The 23,645-nt window shown below is 42.0% G+C and overlaps 1 protein-coding gene across 4 annotated transcripts in view; it reads right to left on the reverse strand.

The window, feature by feature from the left end:
• Fam219a (family with sequence similarity 219, member A) overlaps positions 1-23,645 on the reverse strand; it is a 52,267-nt gene that overhangs the window by 28,434 nt on the left and 188 nt on the right. For all 4 annotated transcript variants that reach the window (XM_013026547.1, XM_013026550.1, XM_013026549.1 and 1 more), the window contains exon 1: positions 23,465-23,645. This exon is cut by the window's right edge. In XM_013026547.1, the coding sequence (XP_012882001.1) occupies positions 23,465-23,524 (60 nt within the window). In that variant the 5' untranslated portion in view covers positions 23,525-23,645. The remainder of the gene's footprint in view (positions 1-23,464) is intronic.

Genomic DNA, 23,645 nt, shown 5'->3' on the forward strand with positions numbered 1-23,645 from the left:
TTCTTAAAACATACTACTATCCATCACAGATAAAAGATGGAGAGATGATGAATAAATTCAGGTTTCCTCATTTACTGTCTGGTATTTTTAGTCTACAGTAGTGATAACCTGAAAATTGGGTAAATGATTGACTTCCTATCCAAGGAAGATAAGAAGTAGTTCTTAATTCAAAGCTCAGCTTTCAGCCTGAGTTCTGCAGCCACAACCAGGTTATGGCAGGGGCTTCTTTTGGGTCAAGGTTGTCTCTTCTTCCTGAGCCCTGGGCCAGCCCTTTGGGATATTCTGGCCATCACTTCTGCCTCTCTAGGTAAGAATGTCCATTTCCTCCCAGCTCCTTATACAAGTCTATTTGTTTCACATGGGCATGTCTGCTTCCTCACTATCTTGAGTCCTGGCAATGTGATTCCTGTATCTACTCCCTCCATCTCTTCTTACTTGCTTTACTAACTGCCTCTTAAAGGTCAACACCAAGCTCCTAGTTAAAATCCAATGGCCTATTCATAGATAATCTTCCATTATCTATCAGTATCATTGAATAGCACTGGCTAGATCTTTCCAGAAATTCTGTTTTCCCTTCTTGTTTTTTTTTTGTTATTATTTTTTTGAGACACAATCTTAACTGGATATCCCAGGCTGGCCTTCAAGTCATGATCCTCCTGTCTAGGCCAACTAAATGCTGGTATTACAAGTATCACCATGACTGCTTCCCCTAAGTTTTATGGACAAGTTCTAATTCCTGCTCCTAATACAGATGCTCCTCCCTCCCTCCCTACTTTCCTTCCTTCATTTTCTTTCCTTCCTTCTTTCTTTCTTTTCCTGCCGGTCATGGGGCTTGAACTCAGGGCCTGGGCACTGTCCCTGAGCTTTGTCTGTCAAGGCAAAAGTCTCACAGACTTTCCTGTCTGAGCTGGCTTTGAACCACAATCCTCAGCTCTTAGCCTCCTGAGTAGCTAGGATTACAAGCATGAGCCACAAGTGCCTAGCTCAGATACTCTTACTATTGTACTCATTGAACTGGTTTTCCCCTACCCCCTTCCAATGTCCTCTCTTCTGGTGTCTCATAAAAACTTATTCTTTCAAGTAATAGCACTTTAGGCTTTATTCCCAGACCTCTATCTTTTGGCTCTGACCTTTCTCTTCAGCTCTAGACTAACATTTTTAACTCTCTGCCACTTCCACTAAAGTCATGCTCTTCCCCAGCCTACTTCTTCCTCTTATCTATCTTTATCCCAACAATGGTAAATTACTTTCCCAGTCAAATACAATTTTAAAAATGAGGATGGGGTAATTTTTAAAACTTATTTTAGAATAAATTCATATTTACTTACAGAGAAAGTCCAAAGAGTCTTTGCATACCCTTCATCCGGCTTCCCCTAAAGGTTACTTCTTATATAACTATGGAACATTTGTCAAATCTAAGAAATCTCAGAAATGGTACAATACTATCAGCTAAAATTTCCCTAGTTTTTTCTACTAGGGAGCTCTTTCAGGTTGTCTCCTGTCTTCTTTTGACCTTCTTCTGGGGTCATTTCCATCCACTTCTTCCCTGTTAGATCTCTGACAAACCAATTGTGAAAATATGGTAGCACGTTCTTTAAAATACTTAACATCATTCTCCTTTAAACAAAATCTTAAACATTCCCTCAACAAATATTCTGCTTCAGGTTCTTAGCAACTTAACTGGAATCACTACAGTGATAACTCACTCATCTTCCCTCTCACCTTCCATATTACTCTTAAAACATTTTCCTGAGAATTAAACATTTTAGTAATTACAGTTCTTCTTTGTTCGAGGCCCTCTAATGACTCCTACCACTTAAAAACTCGCTGACCTGACAGTGGATAATTTTAAAAACATGGCCCCGCTTTGCCAGTCAAGTTTGTCAATCAAGTTGTTTCTTCAATTGCCCTATTTATATCTAGTCTGACTATATTAAGCCATTAAAATCTTTATTAGTGTCTTAATTTAGAAAAGCATTACATACTCAATATGAAAAACAATACAAGAGAGAAGCAGATGAAGTAAAAAAAAAATCTAACTCTTTTCTACCCTCTTTCCTCCCATTAGTTTTAAGAATGAAGTGCCCTTTCCAGATCTCTCAGTATCCAGTATCCTTATTAAATTGTTACATCATAATAAGTAGATTTAGAACTATTCTTGTTAATATGAGTTTTTAATACAAATCTGAAAAGGTTAAATTCAGAAAACCATAAATCTTTATGTTTGTATTGCAGCTAATGCTTTCAACAATTGTCTTTATTGTTATCTCATTTGATCTCTGACAAGGTGAGAGATAAAAATGGCACCTATTATTTATCGCAATTTTTCAGAGAAAAAAAAATCCTTCTGCTTCAGAGCAGTTCCTCTGAAGTCCCCTAGGCAGACTACCCCCAAGTTTCCTGGCTTCTTTCCTACTTTCTCACGTAAAAATATCATTTGAGAACCATAACACAATAAGCAGCAATATGGCATGGAGGCCAAAAGCTAAAAAGAACCACCCAGAACATTCAAATATAAGTAATCATGGCTCTACCTTGGGGAATGTGAGAATAAATTTGATTTTTTTCTTTTATGGCTAGAGTGAAACTGCAGGAAATATCTCAATGGGGAGTTAAGAGGCAGAGATGTCATCTGCTCAGTGTTGGTAGTGCTTTTATTTCCAAAAAGATGACTTGCCTCCTAAAAGCCACAGGGCTCTGTGGAACTTGAAAAGGAAGGGAGAAGATATGAATGTGTCCGGTGAAAGCTGAGAATGCCAGCAGGGACGATTGGCTACATAAGTGGCATACAGGTATCTGCAGCACTCATCTTACAAAATTTCATGTATGTACCTGGTTCTACAAATATGGGAGTTATGGGGCATGATCTATTAGAAAGAGCATGAATTTTAAGAATTTGTTTCCCAAAATGGAGGGCCATATTGATTTATCTTAACAAATTTAAATATATAAAGATGAATGAAGAAAATGAAAAATCTGTAATTAGAATTGTTACCAGTATCATTTCATGACTCTAAAAATGTATGGTCATATATATATACACATACACACATACATATAGAATCAAAATATCAATATTCCACATGTATTTTTTGGGGGGGGTATGGTCGTGGGGCCTGAACTCTGGGCCTGGGCACGGTCCTCAGCTCTTCAGCTCAAGGTTAGCGCTCTACCACTTGAGCCATAGCGCCACTTCCGGCTTTTTCTTTTTGCTTATGTGGGGCTGAGGAATCGAACCCAGGGCCTCAGGCATGCAAGGCAAGCGCTCTACCACTGAGCCACCTTCCCAGCCCCTCCACATGTATTTTATGATGGTAACTTATGTGCATCTTACCCCCCAAAAATGTAACATCTTTTCATGTTGAACCATATTAGATCTCACCAACAGCATTAAACATGGTAGGTGAGTGCTTTAACTCCAAGCTACTTTCCCAGACACTACCTCCTCCTTTTAAAGGGCTTCTTAGATGTATGCCATGGGATGAACATTCCATGATTTTTTAAATCAGTCCCACTGATGGAAGCCTAAGTTATTTGCATTTTAATTTTTTGTTCATTATAATATTTCAGCTACTATCACTATGATAATCTTTATTTTAATGCTATGTTATAAAGTTGTAGTATGTTTGTGTTTATTCACAATGAATAATGCCTACTAAAAGAAAGTCTTCATACATTTATCTAGCCTTTTAGTTTAACAAATTCCTAGAGGTGGAGTTTCTAAAGGGGTTAAATAGCATGCAGGCATTATGTTTTCAGCCATATCTCTACCTGTCTTTACAAAGAGGCTGTAACAGTTTCACTAATTGGGCATGAGGAAGGTACTCTGGTTTTAAAGTCACAAAGATAGGATTAGTTCTAAGGCCAGCTTTGGAAAGTTACCATTCCTAATGGTCCTTTCTTTCCTGGGTGTAATATCACCTAGCTTGCAAAGTTGGTGTTAGAGTGAAATGAAATGATGTATATAAAATGCTTTATAATTTATGGTTGGCATGTACAAGTGCTAGTTTTTTTTTTTGTATTTTCCCATCTAAGTATTCATCAGTCCTAATTTCCCTAACTTGAGCTTTGTTAATCAACAGCAAAAGGAATTTCTGAGCCTCCCAGGAAAGTGTAGAAGCCAAATTCTAGAGCTCTATCTTTAGTGACTAAATCACAACGAGACAAACACTTCTATCTCTTATTATCTTTATTAGGATCTAAATCAGGCAATGCTTATTCTGTAGAACACTGCAGATTAGCCCATTCCAACAGCTTCTTTTCTTTAAAACAACACAGAGGCTACAAAGGGCCCCAGGAAAACAGATGGGGGAAGGACCTTAAGACACATGCACATGAAACACTAAGATGGTTGAACTTCATCCTTGGGTCCTTTCTTCCTAGGGCTTTACTAAAGTACTCATTTACAGTAGAAATTAACCAAAGCCTAGTGGCAACTCTTTGAATTGCCAAAAGGGGGCAGTATAGTGTTATGTTAAGAGAATAGGCATTGATGCTACACACAATGGCTTTGCCATTTATTGGCTGTGTGATCATGGGTCTCATCTTTCCTTTCTGTAGCTTAAGATTATACCTCTTTTATAGAGTTGGAAGGATTAAATAAAAATTTGCATATCTAGTGGCACATAGTAAATGGTCGTAAATAGCAGAGTTTCCAGTGGAATAGTCTGAATAACATGGGGTGACTAAGTAGAAGCAATAGGAAGCCTGTATTCATTAAAGCCCTTCATTCCTTCTACAGGATACCTAGTGAATGTGACAGGCAACTTGCAAAGCACAGATAATGTAATTGAAAGTAAAAATAGATATGGCTGGGATATGTTAGGTACTTACTTAATAAGAACAGGCTCTATAGGCAGAATAGATAGACAGATAAGTAGACAGACAGGTAAACAGACAGACAAACAGATAGACAGATACATAGATAGATAAATAGATGGACAGACAGACAGATACATAGATAGACTATCCTTTGAAGGATGGGAACAATGGTTCATGCCTATAATGCCAGCTACATAGCAGTCAGAAAGGAGGAGGAATGGGGTTTAGGTTGGTCCTGAGCAAAAAGCACAAGATCATAACTAAAAATAAATAAATAAAGCAAAAGGAGTCAGGGCATGGCTTAAGTGATACAGTGCTTGCTAGGCAAGTACTAGACTGAGTTTAAATCTCTGTATCACTGAAACAAAACAACAACAACAACAAAAAACAACCAGATATGGTATCTACCTTCATGAAACTAACCTTCAGAAGGACTCATGTTAAGAGATCAATTAAATATATCTATAAAATTATTACTGTGAAAAGTGCAATAAGGAGGCCACTGATCAAGAGCAGGGATTAAGAGAAACCCTCTGTGATGAAATTATACTGTGTTAAGAACTGAAGGTTGAAGCTGGGTGCCCGTGGCTCATGCCTGTAATCCTAGCTTCTCAGGAGCCTGAAACCTGAGGATCTGGTGCAAAGCCAGCCTGAGCATGAAAGTCCAATTACCTACCAGGAAACAGAAAGTGGAGCTGTGGCTCAACCTGGTAGAGCACTATCTTTGAACAAAAAAAAGCTCAGGGATAGAGCTCAGGCCCTGAGTTCAAGCCCATGACTGACAAAAGCAAAAACAAACAGAAGAGTTGAGTAGGAGTCAACCAAAACAAGGCAGAAGGCACAGGAAAAGTATTCTGGGCAGCAAGAACCATATCTAAGGGCCCTTAGGCAAAAGGAATTGAGGAAGGAGGAGAGAGAGAGAATGAATGCAATGGAGGGGGTAATGTGGCATAAGATGAGCTCACATAAGCATTTGACTCTTACAGTAAGACTTAGTGAGAAGTTGTTGAAGTGTAAGGAGTTACACTGAGCATTCCTGCTACTTGGTAATACTTTCCTATAATAACTCTTTTCATTGGACAAAAGGGATAGAGTTTAACACAGTAATCTGCAACAGGTTTCTTCTTGAAACAGAAGGAGCCCTCCAGATTCTCACTGTTCAAGGATGATCCTAGGCAAAGAAGAATGTGGCAGGACATCCAATATGGTAAGGTTTTCATTAGCAATCCTATACAACTGGCACTCATAATCTGTGGGTTTGTATCCACGGATTCAACCAACCTAAACTGTGTCTGTATTAAACATGTACAGGCTAACCCTTCTACACCTCAACAATACAGTATAGAAACTATTTACATGACATTTCCCTCTCCTCTCCTTCCCTCCCTTCCCTTCCTTTCCTTTCCCTTCCTTCCTTCCTTTTTCTTTCCTTCTTTTTTTGTAGCACTGGGGCTTGAACTTGCCTTGGACTTAGTAGGCAAGCAACTTTACCACTTAAGCCACATTCCCAGCCCTTTTTTCTTTAGTTATGTTTCAGATAGTCTTGAGCTTTTTTGCCCAGGATCTATCTTGAATCTGATCTGAGCTTCCTGATTAGCTGAAGTTAAAGGTGAGAGCCACTACTCTTGGCTCTGAGTTGGATATAATGATCAAAGGACTAACAGCTTTTAGACTGGTTGATGGAGATGCAGGACTTGTGTGGTCAGAGTCAGGTTCTGGGGGTGGATACAAGTCTCTAAGAAGCAGCTTCTAATTTCTGTGTGTTTCTTGGTTAACTGACTCATAGTGCCTGTGATACATGTGTTATATTGTCTGAGGCATATGTGCACACAGTGTACACAATCTCTTACAGTCTCCAACAATTTCACACAATTATAAGAACCAGGAGTGAAAAGCTTGGGGCAGCATAGGAATGCCCAAGTACCATAAGGTGGTAACTGTTCCAACTCTCTAGGTTTTTTTGTTTTGTTTTGTTTTTTTATCTTGGCAGGAAAGACAAAAGGACCTTAAGAGTGCTACAATTGCCTATCCCATCCCATCCCTCCCCCAACCTCTCCAGCCTATAGTCCAAGTAAACAGGAAACCAGACTTGGGTCCCTGCCAGGGCCCAGGCTGGGGCAGGAAACTCAGGAAAACAAGTGAGAAAGACCCTCCTCAGCATAGAAGGTTGCTCAGAAATCTTTGGGAAGGTAAAATAAACTTAACTCCTGCTGAAATCTCTCCAGGAGAAGGAAGAGAGAAGCTGCTTCATTCACCTTCCTAGTCAAGCAGGGCTCTAGCAAGATTCAGAGAACAGACCTAAAACTTCATAGGCAGAGATACTGCTGTCCCCTCCAAGTTAGATCTCTCTTCTTATAACAGTCACTAGTGAAGTAGATGGCACACTTAAGGTCTGAAGACACTGAAGGATCATCTTAGATTGATAAGAAAGGAAATGATACTGTAGGATAAGGGTGGGAAAAAATAAATCTAAAGGAGAGAGGGCCAGAGAACACGTAATACTTAATGGGGTGAAGGCAGAAAATGAACAGGGGTTCTTTGTCATACAAATGTGAGGAAATATCCTATGAAACAATGGATTGAGGCTGTGACCATCAAAGACTATTAAAACTATTTGGTAAAAGGGTGAAAAAGTATCTCTATAATGGATTTGTAACCAGGCTAACTACACCATGAATCAATCTGAACACAAAAGGTATGACAAGCACATTATGTGGATGAAGTACACATCACACTTCAGAAGACAAGCTGGGAAGTTCACAGTGCCTTCTTCACAAGTTGACTCCGCATCTGATCAAACTTTGAGAGCTAACTACTAATTTGCAGGAATATAGGAGACAGAAGAACAGAATAAAAAACACCACAGGGATGCAATCAATGAAACCCAGAATGTGGGAAACTTTGGGACAGAGGACTGGGTTTCTTTAAACAAATAAATTGCAGGGAAAGAAAAAGTATTAGGAACAAATACAGTTGAAAAGAAACAGGTCAACTAAATGCAATGTGCTGGTCAGATTCAAGCAAATCAACTAACCCTTAATATTAAAATTTAACATTAAGGAATTTTGTTTTGAGGCATGATAATGTGGTTATAATATTTTTAAAGAAATATCTATTTATATCATATATGAAATAATTATTCAGAATAATGCAGCAGGTAAGGAATGAGTAAAATAAGATTAGCTTTGTGTTGATAATTGTCAAAGTTGAGCAATGAGTACCTGCAGGCTCATTTTACCTTTTTCTCTAGTTTGCATATGTTTAAAAGTTTCCATGACAAAATGTTGGGGGAAAAAAAAAACTTGAATGAAGTAGGAAGACTGAAATTGCCTCCTGCTCTAGTCTACTACATGGGAGGCAGGGAGTAAAAGCAAAACAGACTTTTTCAGGTTATTTCTTGAGCCCTGAGAGTTGACCTTTGGAAACTGCCATAGCAGCAAGATACCTTCTACTTTTTCTAGGAATATCCAGCTGTGCCAGGGAACTCTACCACAGGCATGGCAGGGAGCACAGAGCACTTCTCTCTCTAGCTTGGCCTCACCACAACCCTGTCATGGAGGCTGAGGATTTTCTCATTTGGTAAGAAGAATAAACCATCTCCTCACCCTCTCCCACAAAAGTTCCCTTGGGAACCACTAATGGAAAAAAAGAAATCACCAACCCCTTCATCACCATCAACCTTAGACCAGAAATGACATAGTAATTTGCAGTTCACTTTCACATGCATGAGCCTATTTACTTTACAAATAGCATGAAAGAGGCTCAGAGGCTGGCCAAAGGTCATATAAAAGTGGTAGCTATGTTGTACCCAGTTGACTTCCTATCATTTGCGAACAGCTCCTCGCTAGCTAACCCTGATTTCCTCATCCCTCGAGGATTTTCAAACCCATTCCTCTTGAGAGCTTCCTGAAGATTGCCTCACTGATGCATCCCAGTCCCCCCAAGAACCTTCCTCTATACAGAACTTGACAGAAACTGATGGATGATCAAATTTTGGTTCCTGACTGGTTCTCTTTGGTGCTAATATTTTCTACCTTAAATACAACCCTCCAACTTGGTCCTCCTTGACATTACATAATTATCACCATCCTTGCTTTGTCTTTCTCTGAGTCTATGATCACATCTAAGACAGGGGTGGATGCAGTTGGACAGTAGGGAGCAGAAAGAACTTTCTAGAAGCTAAATGCCTCAGGCGGCTATGGCTTTAAGATCCATAAGTGGCTCAGTGGAGGCTCCTGTCACCAGAGGCAGCAATATACATGCCAATTCAGCTACTGGTACCAAAATTAAGACTGCTTGCAGGCTGCATGGCCTCCAATTTGGTTTCTGTGGTAAGAGCATGAACCTGACATACTAAGAACAGGATATCCAAGCTGGTATTCTTCCCTTCCTCCTCCAAGATCTCAGATATGTTTTCCACCTCTAGGAGGCTATGTGCAAGTCACACAATGTTGGGGAAACTCAGATAAGAGCTCTTCATCAATGGAGCTTGGTTTTGCTAATTAAATATTAAAGATCACAACTCTATTAATTAGTTTTTCCAGATCTACAACAAAGCTGGCAGCACAGTTTTCAGCTTTGCTACCAATGGGAGAATGGCTAGATTGGCCCTCACTTCTGAAAACATATGTATTGCTGCAAAGGAAGAGGATAAGAAAGGCCAATTTGGAAGGTAATTATACCACCATCTCAGCTGAGAGTCCCTACCCCACTGGGGAGGAAGAAACAGGTTACTACTTGCCAGAGCATTCAAGGCACTTCTCATCCTGTTTCACCATTACTTTCTCATAGGAGCCTTACTTGATACCCCATTCTAATATGGAAGAAGGATTTATTATTCTCCCTCATGCAACCTTGTTGTCATCTTTTCTATTACTTGCCACAATTTGTAATTATAATTTTGTTTGTATGCTTTTTTAATATCTGTCTTTTCCACTGGATTGCCAGCTCATAAAGGCAGGGACTATGTTTCCTTTATTCCCTGTGTTTGTTATAGTGTCTTGCATGTAGCAGATGGTTAGAAGCTGTGTTTTGCATAATGAATGAATACCCCCATCCATGTATCTCCTTGAATTTCCCACAATTCTTTAATATGTATATTTCCATTCCTTAACTCCCACCTACTTCTTCCTCTCTGCCTCTACTGTTTCTCCCTTTAGAACTGCCCCCAAACCTTTTCTCCATTCTTACTCATGTTTAAAGGAGCAAGAGAGGGGGCTGGGAAGGTGGCGCAGTGGTAGAGCGCTTGCCTTGCATGCATGAGGCCCTGGGTTCGATTCCTCAGCACCATATAAGCAAAAAGAAAAAAAGCCAGAAGTGGTGCTGTGGCTCCAGTGGTAGAGCGCTAGCCTTGAGCTGAAGAACTGAGGGACAGTGCCCAGGCCCAGAGTTCAGGCCCCACAACCGGACCCAAAAAAAAAAAAAAAGGAGCAAGAGATATTCTTCAGTTACATTTCATGAGGGCAAGTTTCTTCCTTGACAAATGATTAAAATCTGGGGATAGAAATTATGTGGCAAGGGCATTAAAGAGGAATTGGAGGACATATTAAAGCAGACATTCTAAATCAGAATATTTTTATGTATTAAGTTATATGCTAGAGGTTACAGAGGCTTTGGGAATGGTTGAGAGATTACAAACATAGTGAGGGGGCCAGGCATCAGTGGCTCATACCTGTAATTCTAACTACTCAGGAGGCTGAGATCAGAGAACTGTGTTCGTTTTTTGTCAGTTGTAGGACTTAAGTGAAGGGCCTGGGTACTATCCCTGAGCTTTTTCACTCAAGGCTAGCACTCTGCCACTTTGAACCACAGCACCACTTCTGGTTTTCTGGTGGTTAATTGGAGACAAAAGTCTCATGGCCTTTCCTGCCCAGGCTGGCTTCGAACCATGACCCTCAGATCTCAGCTTCCTGAGTATCTAGAATATAGGTGTGAGCCACTAGCATCCAGTGAGGCTTGAGGTTTGAAGCCCAGACAGAAATGTCTGTGAAACTCCATCTCTAACTAGCAAAATATTAGACTGGAGATGTAGCTCAAGCAAGCACAAGGTCCTGAGTTCAGCACCAAGATGGGGGAAAAGGTTAGTCAGGGAAAGCTCCTTGGAAAAAGGAAATTTAAATGATCTGGAAAAATAAGTAAGAAGGAAAGTCAGAGAAAGAAATGAGAGAGAAGGAATGAAAATTTTGAGTAGATCTTCAAGAGAGTCAGTCATGAACACTTTGAAGAGTAAAAGTCTAATGTCAACGCCTCAAAGGCTGGTAGAAAAGTTTAATTTTGAAGTAGAGGAACTAAGAAGGTCCCAGGTTATAAAGGAAATGTCATAGGCCTGGGATTATCTAGGTTCTAGTCTAGGCCAGGCCAACCTCCAGCTGGGTAGTGGCCAAGCCTATTAACCTTTCACAGATCTGCTTATAAATGATATACCAAACTGCTTTGTAAACTGGTTCATGTGTTTTGAAAATATCTTTTCATCTTCCTTAAAAAGTAATTTAAGACAACCACAGTTTACACAAAGATAATGCATTAGGGCCACAGAATAAGTAATATAGAGAGTTTGCATTTCATTAAAGGGAAGAAAAGAATGCTGGAAAAAGATGGCATGTTTATGATGGGCCTTAAAATGTAGACAAGAAATGAGAAAAATGCTGCCTGATGCTTAGTTCTACAGTGGATTGTTTTAGAACATGTTTATATTGTCCAACTATAGAGCCAAATATTATTCCTAGCCCTATTTTGGAAAGAGTGTGGCATTTTACAAAGAGCAAAGTATGTTGCAGGTATCCTGGCCTTGCCCAGTTTAAGAGATGCTCTCCCATGGAGCTAGGGGATAGAAGCACATTTACACTCCCACTGACTGACTCTGATTCTTCCTTGTAAAGTCATAGGTAACAAAAGTCTAATCTCCTTTCCTTTTCTAATCCCAGTTTTCTAGGTATTTGAAAACCTTAAAATAAAATACTGGTTCTGGGCTGGGAAGGTGGCTTAGTGGTAGAGCGCTCGCCTTGCATGCATGAGGCCCTGGGTTCGATTCCTCAGTACCACATAAGCAAAAAGAAAAAAGCTGGAAGTGGCACTGTGGCTCAAGCGGTAGAGCGCTAGCCTTGAGCTGAAGAGCTGAGGGACAGCGCCCAGGCCCAGAGTTCAGGCTCCACGATTGGACCCAAAAAAATAAATAAAATAAAATACTGAGACTGTTTATTCATAGGCCGAACAGTCTCTGTTCTTCCAATTATTCATACAAGACATGGCTTGACTCCTTTCACTATTTCAGTTACTCCCTCTTTTGAACAGTGATATTAGCACAGAATACAGGGTTTCAGATAGTGCTGATCAGTGTGCCATAGGGCAAAGTAGAATGATCACCTCTTAGAATCTGAATTCCATGCTCTTACTAATACAGCGCAACAGCACATTGGCTTTCCTGGTAGTAACCTTATTTAGTAGCTGTACTTAATATCTTAAACTCTCAGTTGACTGAAGGACTAGCTCTCTTTGAAGGTCTACCCTAGGAATCACATCGCCTCACCTAGATTCATATTTAAATTCTACCTTGATGAATTAAAAATCTTCCCTGGAGTTATATTACACACATATGATGTAGTTCTTAGTGAGTATGAAACCATCATCTCGCTAGCCCCAGTGGACCCTTCCCTTCATTGCAATCATCCCAGCTCAAGATGCAATTCCAAGTTCTAACCTTAATTTTTATACTGCTAAGGCAGAGGGCTACCTTGTTTCAAAAATGCCCTATGTCTATTATATATGATATTGTCTCAACTAACAATAATAGAAGTATAAAATAATGTAAGCACAAAGTTAATATTATGCATAGTAGTAGATGCAACAATTTGTGCTGGTCAGATCACATGGACAGGTCCATGTCTAGTTTCAAGGAGAAAAACTTAGAAGTATCCACTAGAGAAGCTAAGACAACTGGGGATTTGGAAACCAGTCTCCAGGGACCATTACAAAGAAATAACAGGGTTTATTTAGCCTGAAAAAGAAAGACTTCAGAGGCTATACTGCCCAAGGTGGTGAGTCCTTGCTTCTCCAATAGCTTTTGGTTTAAGGGACTCTGGCAACCTACTCCTTCTGTTTCCTTTGGTCAAAAACTTATAGCTTTGTTTTAAGTGTGGCGAGCCATGCATATGATATTACCTGAATCTATTTTATTCTATCTCTTATCTGCTCAGCAGAGTCAAGGTTATTCCTTCTCATTTGGCCCATCTTTTTCTCAAATGATGATTAACTTGTATTAATCCATTCTTCCCCAAATCCTAATGCTCCATCAGGCAGGCACAGTGGCTTATATGTATAGTTCTACCTATTCAGAAGACTGGGAGATGAGGAGAATCATGTTCTGAGGCTAGCCCAAACAAAAAGCTTGCAAGGCCAAATATCAACAAGTGAAAAACTGGGTCTAGTATTTCACACCTGTCATTCTATCTACTCAAGAAGCATAGGAAGCTGGGCGCCGGTGGCTCATGCCTGTAATCCTAGCTACTCAGGAGGCTGAGATCTGAGGATTGTGGTTCAAAGCCAGCCCGGGCAAGAAAGTCCATGAGACTCTTATCTCCAATAAACCACTCAGAAAACTGGAAGTGGTGCTGTGGCTCAAGTGGTAGAGCACTATCTTTGAGCTGAAGAGCTGAGGAACAGTGCCCAGGCCCAGAGTTCAAGTCCCATGACTGACAAAAAAAAGAAGGAAGATTGCAGTTCAACTGGGCCTCGGCATAAATGTAAGATCTTATTCAGCAAATAACTAAAGCAAAAAGGACTAGGGACATGTGTGGCTAAAGTGGTAGAAGGTTTGCCTACAAGTGCAATGCCCTCAAATACAAACACCAGTACTGCCAAAATAACAAAAATAAAAACAAACCCAGTGCTGAAGACCAAGTTAGAAAAGTTCCATTTTCACGTCTTAAAGAACTATATCACAAGACTCCAGCCCTCAGTGAAACAGCTTGCTGAGCGGTTAACATCTCCCTTTCCTGGTTCTTTGTCCAGTTTAACTAGGACAATTCAGTACTGCCAGCATGGCAAGCAGAACACTATAACTGCTGTTCTGCTGAACACAGTAGTTAGAAAACCACCCAGACCAAGGCTCTGCCTCAGAATCCATCTTAACAATATCCCAGGCATCTACTATTGAATAACATGTATTGTCATAAGAGATGAGTCCTGATTATCACCCATGCTTTTTGTTGCCTATGGAGGAGGATTGTCTAAAATAATATGAGCCACTGTGAACATTTAATGGTAATGTAGATGAAGTACTAAGACATTTTCTACATTGAGAATCTGTTTTCATTTTGAATCCCAATGCTATCTCTTCTGTTGAGACTACAAAAGGACAGGACACAGCCCACAGTGAAATAACAAATGAATAGGGTAGCCATAACAAGATTAAAAGTAAAGTTTAAATTATACAAATTAAAGTATATAAATTACATCTCAATAAATCTGTTAAAAATGGCCATGATGAAGGTAAATCTCCCTTATAAATATAATGAGAAAAACAGTTCACTTAGTAGTTGCTGCTGTAGTTGATCAAAGATCACTAAGAATGTCCTACTGATGGCAGTAAGTTCAGGACTTGAACCAAATTAGCAATATCCCACTAGAAACTTACATTGGGTAAAAAATGAAATGAGTTATTAAAAAAGTTCAAGTGAACTGGGAATAATATAATCTAGAATAGGTCAGATCACAGTCTAATTTCTTTTTTTTTTTTTGTCGGTCGTGGGGCTTGAACTCTGGGCCTGGGCGCTGTCCCTCAGCTCTTCAGCTCAAGGCGAGCGCTCTACCACTTGAGCTACAGCACCACTTCCGGTTTTCTGGTGGTTTATTGGAGATAGGAGTCTCACGGTCTCTCCTGCCCGGGCTGGCTTTGAACCGTGATCCTCAGATCTCAGCCTCCTGAGTAGCTAGGATTACAGGCGTGAGCCACCAGCGCCCGGCTCACAGTCTAATTTCTAAGGTAGAATTTTCTAATATTCCACTAAGCACACTAGTTCTATAAGATGTTGGTAGATGTAACATGGGGAAAAATGGTTTTATACTTATATATATTTGAGAAACATTGACTTAAATGTAGAGAAAGAGAAATGTTTCTTTACTGCAGGATTGCTTAGAGCCTTTAAAATGTTAGTGGATGACTGGGCACCAGTTGCTCACACCTGTAATCCTAGCTACTCAGGAAGCTGAGGACTGAGGGATCACAATTCAAAGCCAGCCCAGGCAGAAAAGTTTATGAGACTCTTACCTCCAATTAACCACCAAAAAGCTAGAAATGGAGCTGTGGTTCAAGTGGGTGAACACTACTTTGGGCAAAAAAAGCTCAGTGACAGCACCTATACCCTGAGTTAATGCCCTAGCATCAGCACATGCGCACGTGTGCGCGCGCGCACACACACACACACACACACACACACACACACACACACATTGTGGCAGGATCAAGTAGGTAATGTTTCCCAATGAAATTTTCTTATGAAGACTTTATTTCTATTATGTATGCTCAAAGGATCAATATTCCTAAGAATAACACTAGTAAAAATATATTTCTATCCAGCTGTAGGTAGCTCATGCCTGAAATCCTAGCTACTCAGAAGGCCAAGATCTGAGGGTCACGGTTCAAAGCCAGCCTGGGCAGGAACGTCTGTGAAACTCTTATCTCCAATAAACCACCAGAAAACCGGAAGTGGTGCTATTCCTCAAGTGGTAGAACATTAGCCTTGAGCTGAAGAGCTGAGGGACAGCACCCAGGCCCAGAGTTCAAGCCCCATGACCAACCCACCTGTCTCCCCCCCCCCAAATATACATATTCCTAAGAATGCACTGTAGGTGATGCAGGTCTGTCTAAACTAAGGATTTCACCAGTTCCTTTATAAGAATACAATTAAAATGGAACTTAAATCATGTATAGCATGTACATAAGTAAAGTTATGTATGCTCACTATATAGTTTTATATATATATATATATATATATATATATATATATATGGCTCTGGAGTTTGGGTGCATGTAAATTTTGTTTTTGTTTTTGTTTTTTGAGACAGGGTCTTGCTGTGTAGCTCTAGATGGCTTGGATCTTGCTATGAAGTTTCCATGTTGCCTTTCTGGCCATAAGGTTCCATTTGTGCTTTCAAGATTCCATTTCCAGCAGGGTGCCGGTGGCTCATGCTTGTAATCCTAGCTACTCGGGAGGCTAAGATCTGAAGATCGTGGTTCAAAGTCAGCCCAGGCAGGAAAATCCATGAGACTTTTTTTTTCCTCCCCATGAGACTCTTATCTCCAATAAACCACACTAGAAAACCAGAAGTGGCGCTGTGGCTCAAGTGGTAGAGTGCTCACCTTGAGCTGAAGAGCACAGGGACAGTACCCAAGGCCAGAGTTCAAGCCCCATGACCGATTAAAAAAAAAAAAAGATTCTACTCCTCAGCCTCCTTGTTTACTAGGATTACAATATGAAACACCATGCCTAGGTGCCCTTTCAGGTATCATTCTAGATGGATGGATGGAATAAAATCTGTTTATGGTAGTAAAGAGTCTGGTGGCCAGAATAGGCAAAAGCCAGGCAAACAAGTACAGAAACTGCATTTGTTTCTGTCTGGATGTGGTCTCTTCTACCTTACATTCAAGGCTAGAATGATCATTGAGAGAATAACTTCAGGGCCATTAATGCCCCTTTCTTATATACATACATAATTAGTCACAGGAACTCAAACTGACCCTCAGGTTAATTTGATCTTCAATCCCATATCTTAAATAATAACCAATTCAATGTCATGTGCTTGAAATTGCTACTAAGAATGTAGCCAAGGGGACCCACATAGAGACCTATGTCTATCCTCTTTTCCAAGCTAGACCCTCTGGGTCTCCTCCTAGAGGGCTTTCCTGCTCTAGTACTTTCCTGCAGGAGTTCACTCTGCTGGCTGCCCCACAGGGGAAGTCTTTGAGTCATGTGCCAGTTTCCATATTCTAAAGTAGAGCCAGATCCAGAGCTGATCCTAGCTTCCTTCCTTCCTTTCTCTGTCCCAGAAAACATAATTCTCACCAGAATCACCTCAGGAAACAAAACAATGACTTGGAACTTGCTGAACCATACTTTTTGCTTGCTTAGACCCAAATCTCTGGATATGCACCTTAGACGGATTTTCCATTTTATTCTTAACTGGACTCCCTATACAAGTCCTTCCAAGGTCTTCTGGAAGGCATAAAGCAGCTAAGCTGAAGAAGTTTCATGTTGCCTTTCTAGCCATAAGGCTCTATTTGTGCTTTCAAAGAAGAGGGAGGTCCCTGAGATTCAAGTTGAAGAAGTCTCTGTTTTTTCATTTATGTTTACTCTGGGTTATAGGCAGTCAAGGGAAGCTGGCAGCTATGGCTTGGAAATGAGTCTGAACCTCAGCTACTGTGAAAATACCTACCTACAGAGTCACAATGAGTGCCTCTTACAATCTGAGTCACCTCTGAGAGATCTCATCTCAAAAGCCTATTCTTTCTACCTCAAGTACAGCTTTCATGGTGGTCTCAGGAAATGGACATATTGTCCTTTTCCATTATGACTCTTACACATCATGCCAAAACATGCACAAATCCATTCTATAAGAAATCGGTGAAAGGGCTCAGAAATAAAACCATAGATTTGGCTAGAAGGATGATTAAGATGCTAGGCCAGAAATTGCAACATAGAACATTCAGACAACAAAGGACTATATTTCTCCTTCATCAAAATGTGTCTGGGAGAACCAAAACATAACAAAACAAAATCCCTCTTGAGTCCTTGCTGCCACAGATTTTCTTGCACTCACCAAAGCAGGCGGAAGGATAAAGGTATTCATTGGCAGGTGAGCACATTCCTCAGTACCTTTTGAAGCTATGGGGTCAGTGCCATTCCTGTGTTTGGTTTTCTAGGACTCTTGAATCTCAATAACCCAAAGAGAGTAGCTTCAGAATTGAACAGAGGGAAATAGCCTTCTTTGTTACACGTAGACAGGCCAATACGTATACAGGCCTCTAAATTCCCTGAAGTTGTTGGTGATGGTCTCTTCCTCTACCCAAGTGTCTACACCAGAAACTAAGGAGTCATTTTTTACTGTCTCTCCAAAAACACCATATCCTGCTATTCCATCTTGTTAGTGATTGTGTATCACCTTCTCCACTTTGTCTGCTTTAGTTTAGGCCTCATTACCTCTTATTGTACTCACCTCTGTCTTAATCTCACCTTTTCCAATCCCTCATTCACCCCTGGAGTGATAAACTGAACTCAAATTTCATGTTATTGACTTAATTACAACTTGTAATTCATTCCAAATGTATCCTTTTGTTTCCTGGAATGACCTTTGCTTGGAATTCTTGTCCTTGCTTCATCTACTCAGCCTGCCAAGCTTCTAACCCTCTTCAAAAGCCAGTTCAGCAGTATCTCCTCAGTGAAGCCTTCCCTTGGTGACTCAAAGGGAGCCCATCTTGTTTGCCTTTGACTCTACTGTACCTGGTTCTCAGTTCTCTTGCAATTCTTATTACTGTAGTGTCTCAATCTTTAATGTCTACATTGTGCATACCTCTAGAACATAGTAAGGCCGTGTTGTTACTGTCAGCACATCTAAACACTAGGTTCTTAGTGTTTGTTGAGTTCTAAGGGATGAGGGCCTGAGGAAACCCAATACTCAATTTGGAATTAAAGAAATTGGAAATTAGAGAATAGGGAAAAATGTCCTCTCCCAAAGAATCTAAAACATACTGATAGGTCATAAACCACATCGGCCCACTAGGAGCATCCAATCTTAAAACTGAAGTCATCTGACTATAGGAAAAGTTTAAAGGTGTCCAGACCATAGAATGCATGTAGGTCAATTTTCCACAGTGACTATTAGTGTCCACTATGGTCCAATCACTTAATTTGCTTGCTTGCTTCCTTCCTTCCTTCCTTCCTTCCTCTAGGATTTTTAACTCAGGGTTTCTAGTATGCTAGGCAAGTGCTCAACTGCTTGAGCTGCAACTCCAGTCCCTTTTGCTCTTAGTTATTTTTTAGATAGGGTCTCATGATTCCTATTCTTTTGCCTAGGACTAGCCTCAGACACCTATCTTAGACTAGATCTGAAGCACTGTGCCTACCTTCTTTTTTTTTTTTTATTGTCTGCTAACTTTTTGCTCAGGCTGGGATACTTCTATCTCTACTTCCTAAGTAGCTGGAATTACAGGTGTAAGCTCTGAATTAATGTATTCATCATCCCCATCTCTCAGTGTCAGAAGGCTGTAGGTGTCTCACACCCCTCTTTCAGTTCCTGTAATCCACTTTATCCTTAGGTGTAATTCTTTCTCAGGAACATTTCTATTGATTGCTACTGTTTCTGACAAGTATCTAAAAGAATTCCTGTCATCTTGAGCCCATCTTTTCATCCAGTCCTCTGTCTATCCACTGAAGAGATCTCATTGCATTGTCTCTTTATCCTTGAATTACCTGGAGTGGAGTACATATACAGCAAATACGCATAAACTAAACAAATGAGTAAATGGATAATCTGGCTTCAGCGAGACCAGACTAGTTTTTCTCCCAACCGTGCAGAGATCCCGTCTGTTGCCATATGCCATTCTTTAAGTATCTTTAGCCTGTGAGCTCACAGGCAGCAGGGTGTTGCCTGACACAATTAAGTGCTTAAAAGCTCTATTTGTTTTTCTTGCAACAAATCTCTTCCTTTCCAATTGCAGCCAAAGAGAAGATATAGTCTGTGTGGCTGCACCAACCATCTTAACAGATAGACAACAAAGCTAGAGAATCTGTGCATGTTACTATACAAACACATTCAATACAGTTGCTCAACAATGAGCTATATGGCTCACAGAGATGACATGCGAAGTGGGTCATTGCAAAGTGTCTTGGGAGAGGCTCTGTGCTCTGTTACACTCAGAATTGCCTAGGAGGCAGACACAGCAGGAGTGGAGCCCAGGGAATAGGTCACCAAGAAAGCTCTCATTTCTTTTACAACGAGACAGGAAGAAACCCTAGGGAGCTCAGGGCTAGGCCCAGGACTGGTTCAGCTGCTGAGGTGCAGCCAGGCCAATTAAATAATTGGTGTGGATGGGGAAAGAAGGGAAGTCACTCCTTTCAGGCAAACTCCCAACCCGGGCAGGACGCTTCATGCAGCTGTGGCCACAGCAGCAGCAACATGGCAGGGATCTCCTCCTCTTCCTCCCACTAGCTGAGAGCTAATGCTTAAATTAGCACCTTGGAAACACCCAGATCTGCTGGCTGCACCTTCTAGCTCAGCTCCTGCCACTCCCCCAGGCTTCCTTTTCAAGCTAAGTTTCTTTCAAGTAAAAAAAGAAAAAAAAATCTCTCCCTACAGCTCATCTTTCCAAGTAAGGGACAACCTCTAGATTCTTCCCACCACTATATAAGAGGGTTATTTGATGATAAAGCCCAAGAAATAGGCTCTATACATATCCAAAAGTGGTGAGGATGTGACATGGTCACTGTCCTCTTTCCATGGCCATCAGGAGGCAGGCCCACTCTGCTCTCAGCAGGGTTCACTCAGAGAAAATAAACTTTTACCAAGCTGCAAGTTCCTGGAAGTCAGAGCCACATCTGTGTCTGCATTGCTAACCACTATGCCCCTGACAGCAGTGTAGTATCTGTATCTGGGATAGAGTAGATGCTCAATAATTATTTGGTAAATCTATTTCCTGAATCAATATTATATTCTTTGGAAGGTAGAGTGAGGAGCAACTGCTTAAACTTTAAGTTGATAGTGTCTTCATTTCATAAATGGAAAAATGGTCCAGGGAGAAGAGGAGAGACTACAAATAATAGCAAAAAAATGAAACATTCACAGCTGATTCTTTATTATCTAGCCAGATACCTCTACAGAGCTATTTTATACTCTTTCCATCCTTTTACTTCTATGGTCTGCATTTTAATTCCCTATGACTCAAATTAAGACCCCTGAGAAGCTGGGCACTGGTGGCTCACACCTGTAATCCCAGCTACTCAGGAGGCTGAGATCTGAGGAAATCAGTTCAAAGCCAGCCTGGGCAGGAAAGTCCATGAGACTATCATCTCCAATAAACTGGAAATGGTGCTGTGGATCAAGTGATAGAGCACTATCCTTGAGCTGAAGAGCTGAGGGACAGTGCCCAGGCCCAGAGTTCAAGCCCCATGACTGACAAAAAAAAAAAAATCTTTGGATCTCAATAAAATAGAGGGCAAGCAAAGAGTTTTGGGGTATCTCTAGACTACAACCTGGGAAAGAGGTCAAAAAGCAGAATAATCTATGAGCCCCAAATGGAAGAGATAGAGAGAGAGAGAGAGAGATAGAGAGAGAGAGAGAGAGAGACTATATTACTATTTCTTTAAGGCACACTCAACTTCAACAAAGTATTCTCTTGCAGACAAGGCTACCTTACGTTTTAAAAAAGGGTCTATAGGCAGCTATAGCTATTCTAATAACTTCCTTGCTATAAACACTTCAAGGATACACAGCACAGCAACAGCTCAGGAGTCTTCTATCCAAATAAACCACTGGCAAGATTATCAGGCAGTTGTTGAGCATGGAGGTACATGCCTATAATACCAGCTATTTGGAAGGCAGAGATTCGGAGGATTTTTTAAATGTTCAAGACCAACCAACATCTCACCAAATATCACATCTCAACAAGTAAGCTGGGTATAATAGTGCACATATGTAATCCCAACTACATAGGAACCATAGATATAGAAGGATCAAGGTATAAGGCCAGCCTGGGGAAAAAGCAAGATTCTATCTGAAAAATATTAAAAGTAATAGGGGTTTGGGATATGGCTTGCATGGTAGAGTACCTGCATAACAATTTAGAGACCCCAGTACTGGCAAAATATTTTTAATAAAGACAACTGGAGATACTGAACAAGGAGCCCAATTCCTTCCCCTTCCTTGGACAGCTACTGCATCCCTCATGGGACCTTCAAATGGGGGATAATCACCAACTCATTTCTTCCTTCTGGCTTAAACAAATACCTCTTTCATTTCTCTTCCCTTTTGCTTCTTGATTAGAAGTTTGAGATGGGAAGGGAAATTTAGTTTGACAAGCAAGGTTGGCTGCATAGGGAACTTATTAAGGCAAGTTCTCCTAAGCCAGCCCAAAACGCTTCTTTAAATTCACAGGATGAACTTCTCTCCAGGATTTTCAAGCTCCTAAATAATCCTGTAGTGGCATCAGGCTAGAAAAAAGTCCTTTTGGACTTGGTTTAATATTGTACACATCTGTAAAACTTCTGTTTGACTTCAAAAAAGGCAGAAAAACCACTTATCTCCAGCTAGGTGGCCACTAATCATTGTCTCTACCAACTGGCAAAAGGTGTGGCACAGGGGTGGTCCTGGATCCCCACATAGCCGTCTTCACTACTGTATTGTGCAGGTTACTTGTCTAGGAAACCAGGAGGCACATCTGTCAGAAGGCTGCCCACCCAAGGGCGGAACCTGTTCATGGCTACCCTGCCTGGTGCAGAGGAGGAGGACTTAGGGAGGGAGCTTCAGGACTTGGAGAGCGCAGGCTAGCTTAAAGAACGGGGCACCCACGCCTTCATTTTCTTGGCCTGTCTTGCCTCCTTCCAGGTCCTAGGCCTAAGAACTCTCTCTCCCTTTCCCTCCTCTCTCTAAACCAGCAGACTAGGCCTCTGTGCTTCCTACACTAACAGGACAGACAAGCCACTCAGGTAGCCCTCAAGGCAGTGGCCAGTGAGTATGGTCTCCTTTAGGCCTGGCCTCCATAAAATCCTGTTGACCATCTGCGACCCTCTCCCCCCCCTCCCCAATCGCCTCTCCTTCCATCCCCTCGGCGCCAGCAGCGATGACATCATTGCTGCCTGACTCCAGGACCGCGGACAGGAGACAGGATCCGCGCCCAGCCAAGACTCCAAGCACGTAGGGCCTAGAATGACAGTAGCTCTTCGGAATCGGTGGGCCCAGGCCGCTCCACTCCATCCAGCACAGCCTCATCTCCTTTCCCGTCGGTACCCAGGCGCGCTTTCATCCGCATCCTTGATTCTCCATCTTATGGCTACAAACTCTCCTTTCCGGTTCTGATACCCGCAGCCTGAACTGCCCTGCGCTTCCCTCCGGAGAAGAACGGGATTTCCAGGTCCTGCACAGATCCTCCCGGCTTCCCGGCACCAGCTCCTACCTTTTCCCAGCGGATTGGTGCGCAGGTCCGTCCTCTTCTAAAGGCCTACCCCCCCCCCCCAGTCATTCTAGGCCTGGCTGCTCCCCCGGACCCTTCCCCCGCCCTGAGCATCACAGGCCTCTCGGGCTAAAAGCCTCCCCAACTCTCATCCCAACCCCTCCGGGCCTGCTGCGGACGGCGCCCCGTGGCAGTTCCCTCATCACCCCCCTCCACTAGAGGTGTGCACCATTGTGCCCCTCTCCACCTCCTCCGACTGTGTTCTGCCCTCCGCCAACGGTGCCCTCCGTGCTTTCAGGTCTCCTTTCCGAACCCCACGGGTTTCTTGCCCGGCATGTCTGCCTTCCCCAGCAATGCGTTTTCAGGGCTTTCTTTGCCCCATCCGAAGGATTCCCCTCGCACCATCTCCACGGCCTAATTCCTTCCCTTCCCCCTCAGGCGGAGCCCTCCTCCCGGCCCTGGCCTGCCCGCCGCCCGCCCCCTCACCAGCGGCTGCATCTCCGAGTGCGCGGTGGGCACCTGGAACCGGTCGATCTCCTCCATCATGGTGCCGGCGGGCGAGCGGGCCAGGAGCCGGGCGCGGCCGGGGGACGCCGACTGGACCGCGCGGGGCGGCGGCCCCAGGAGCCCGGCAGGTGGTGCAGACTAGGCCGCCCTGGACCAGTCG

This window comes from Dipodomys ordii, unplaced genomic scaffold, assembly GCF_000151885.1.
Source record: "Dipodomys ordii isolate 6190 unplaced genomic scaffold, Dord_2.0 Scaffold95, whole genome shotgun sequence".
Lineage (NCBI taxonomy): Eukaryota > Metazoa > Chordata > Mammalia > Rodentia > Heteromyidae > Dipodomys > Dipodomys ordii.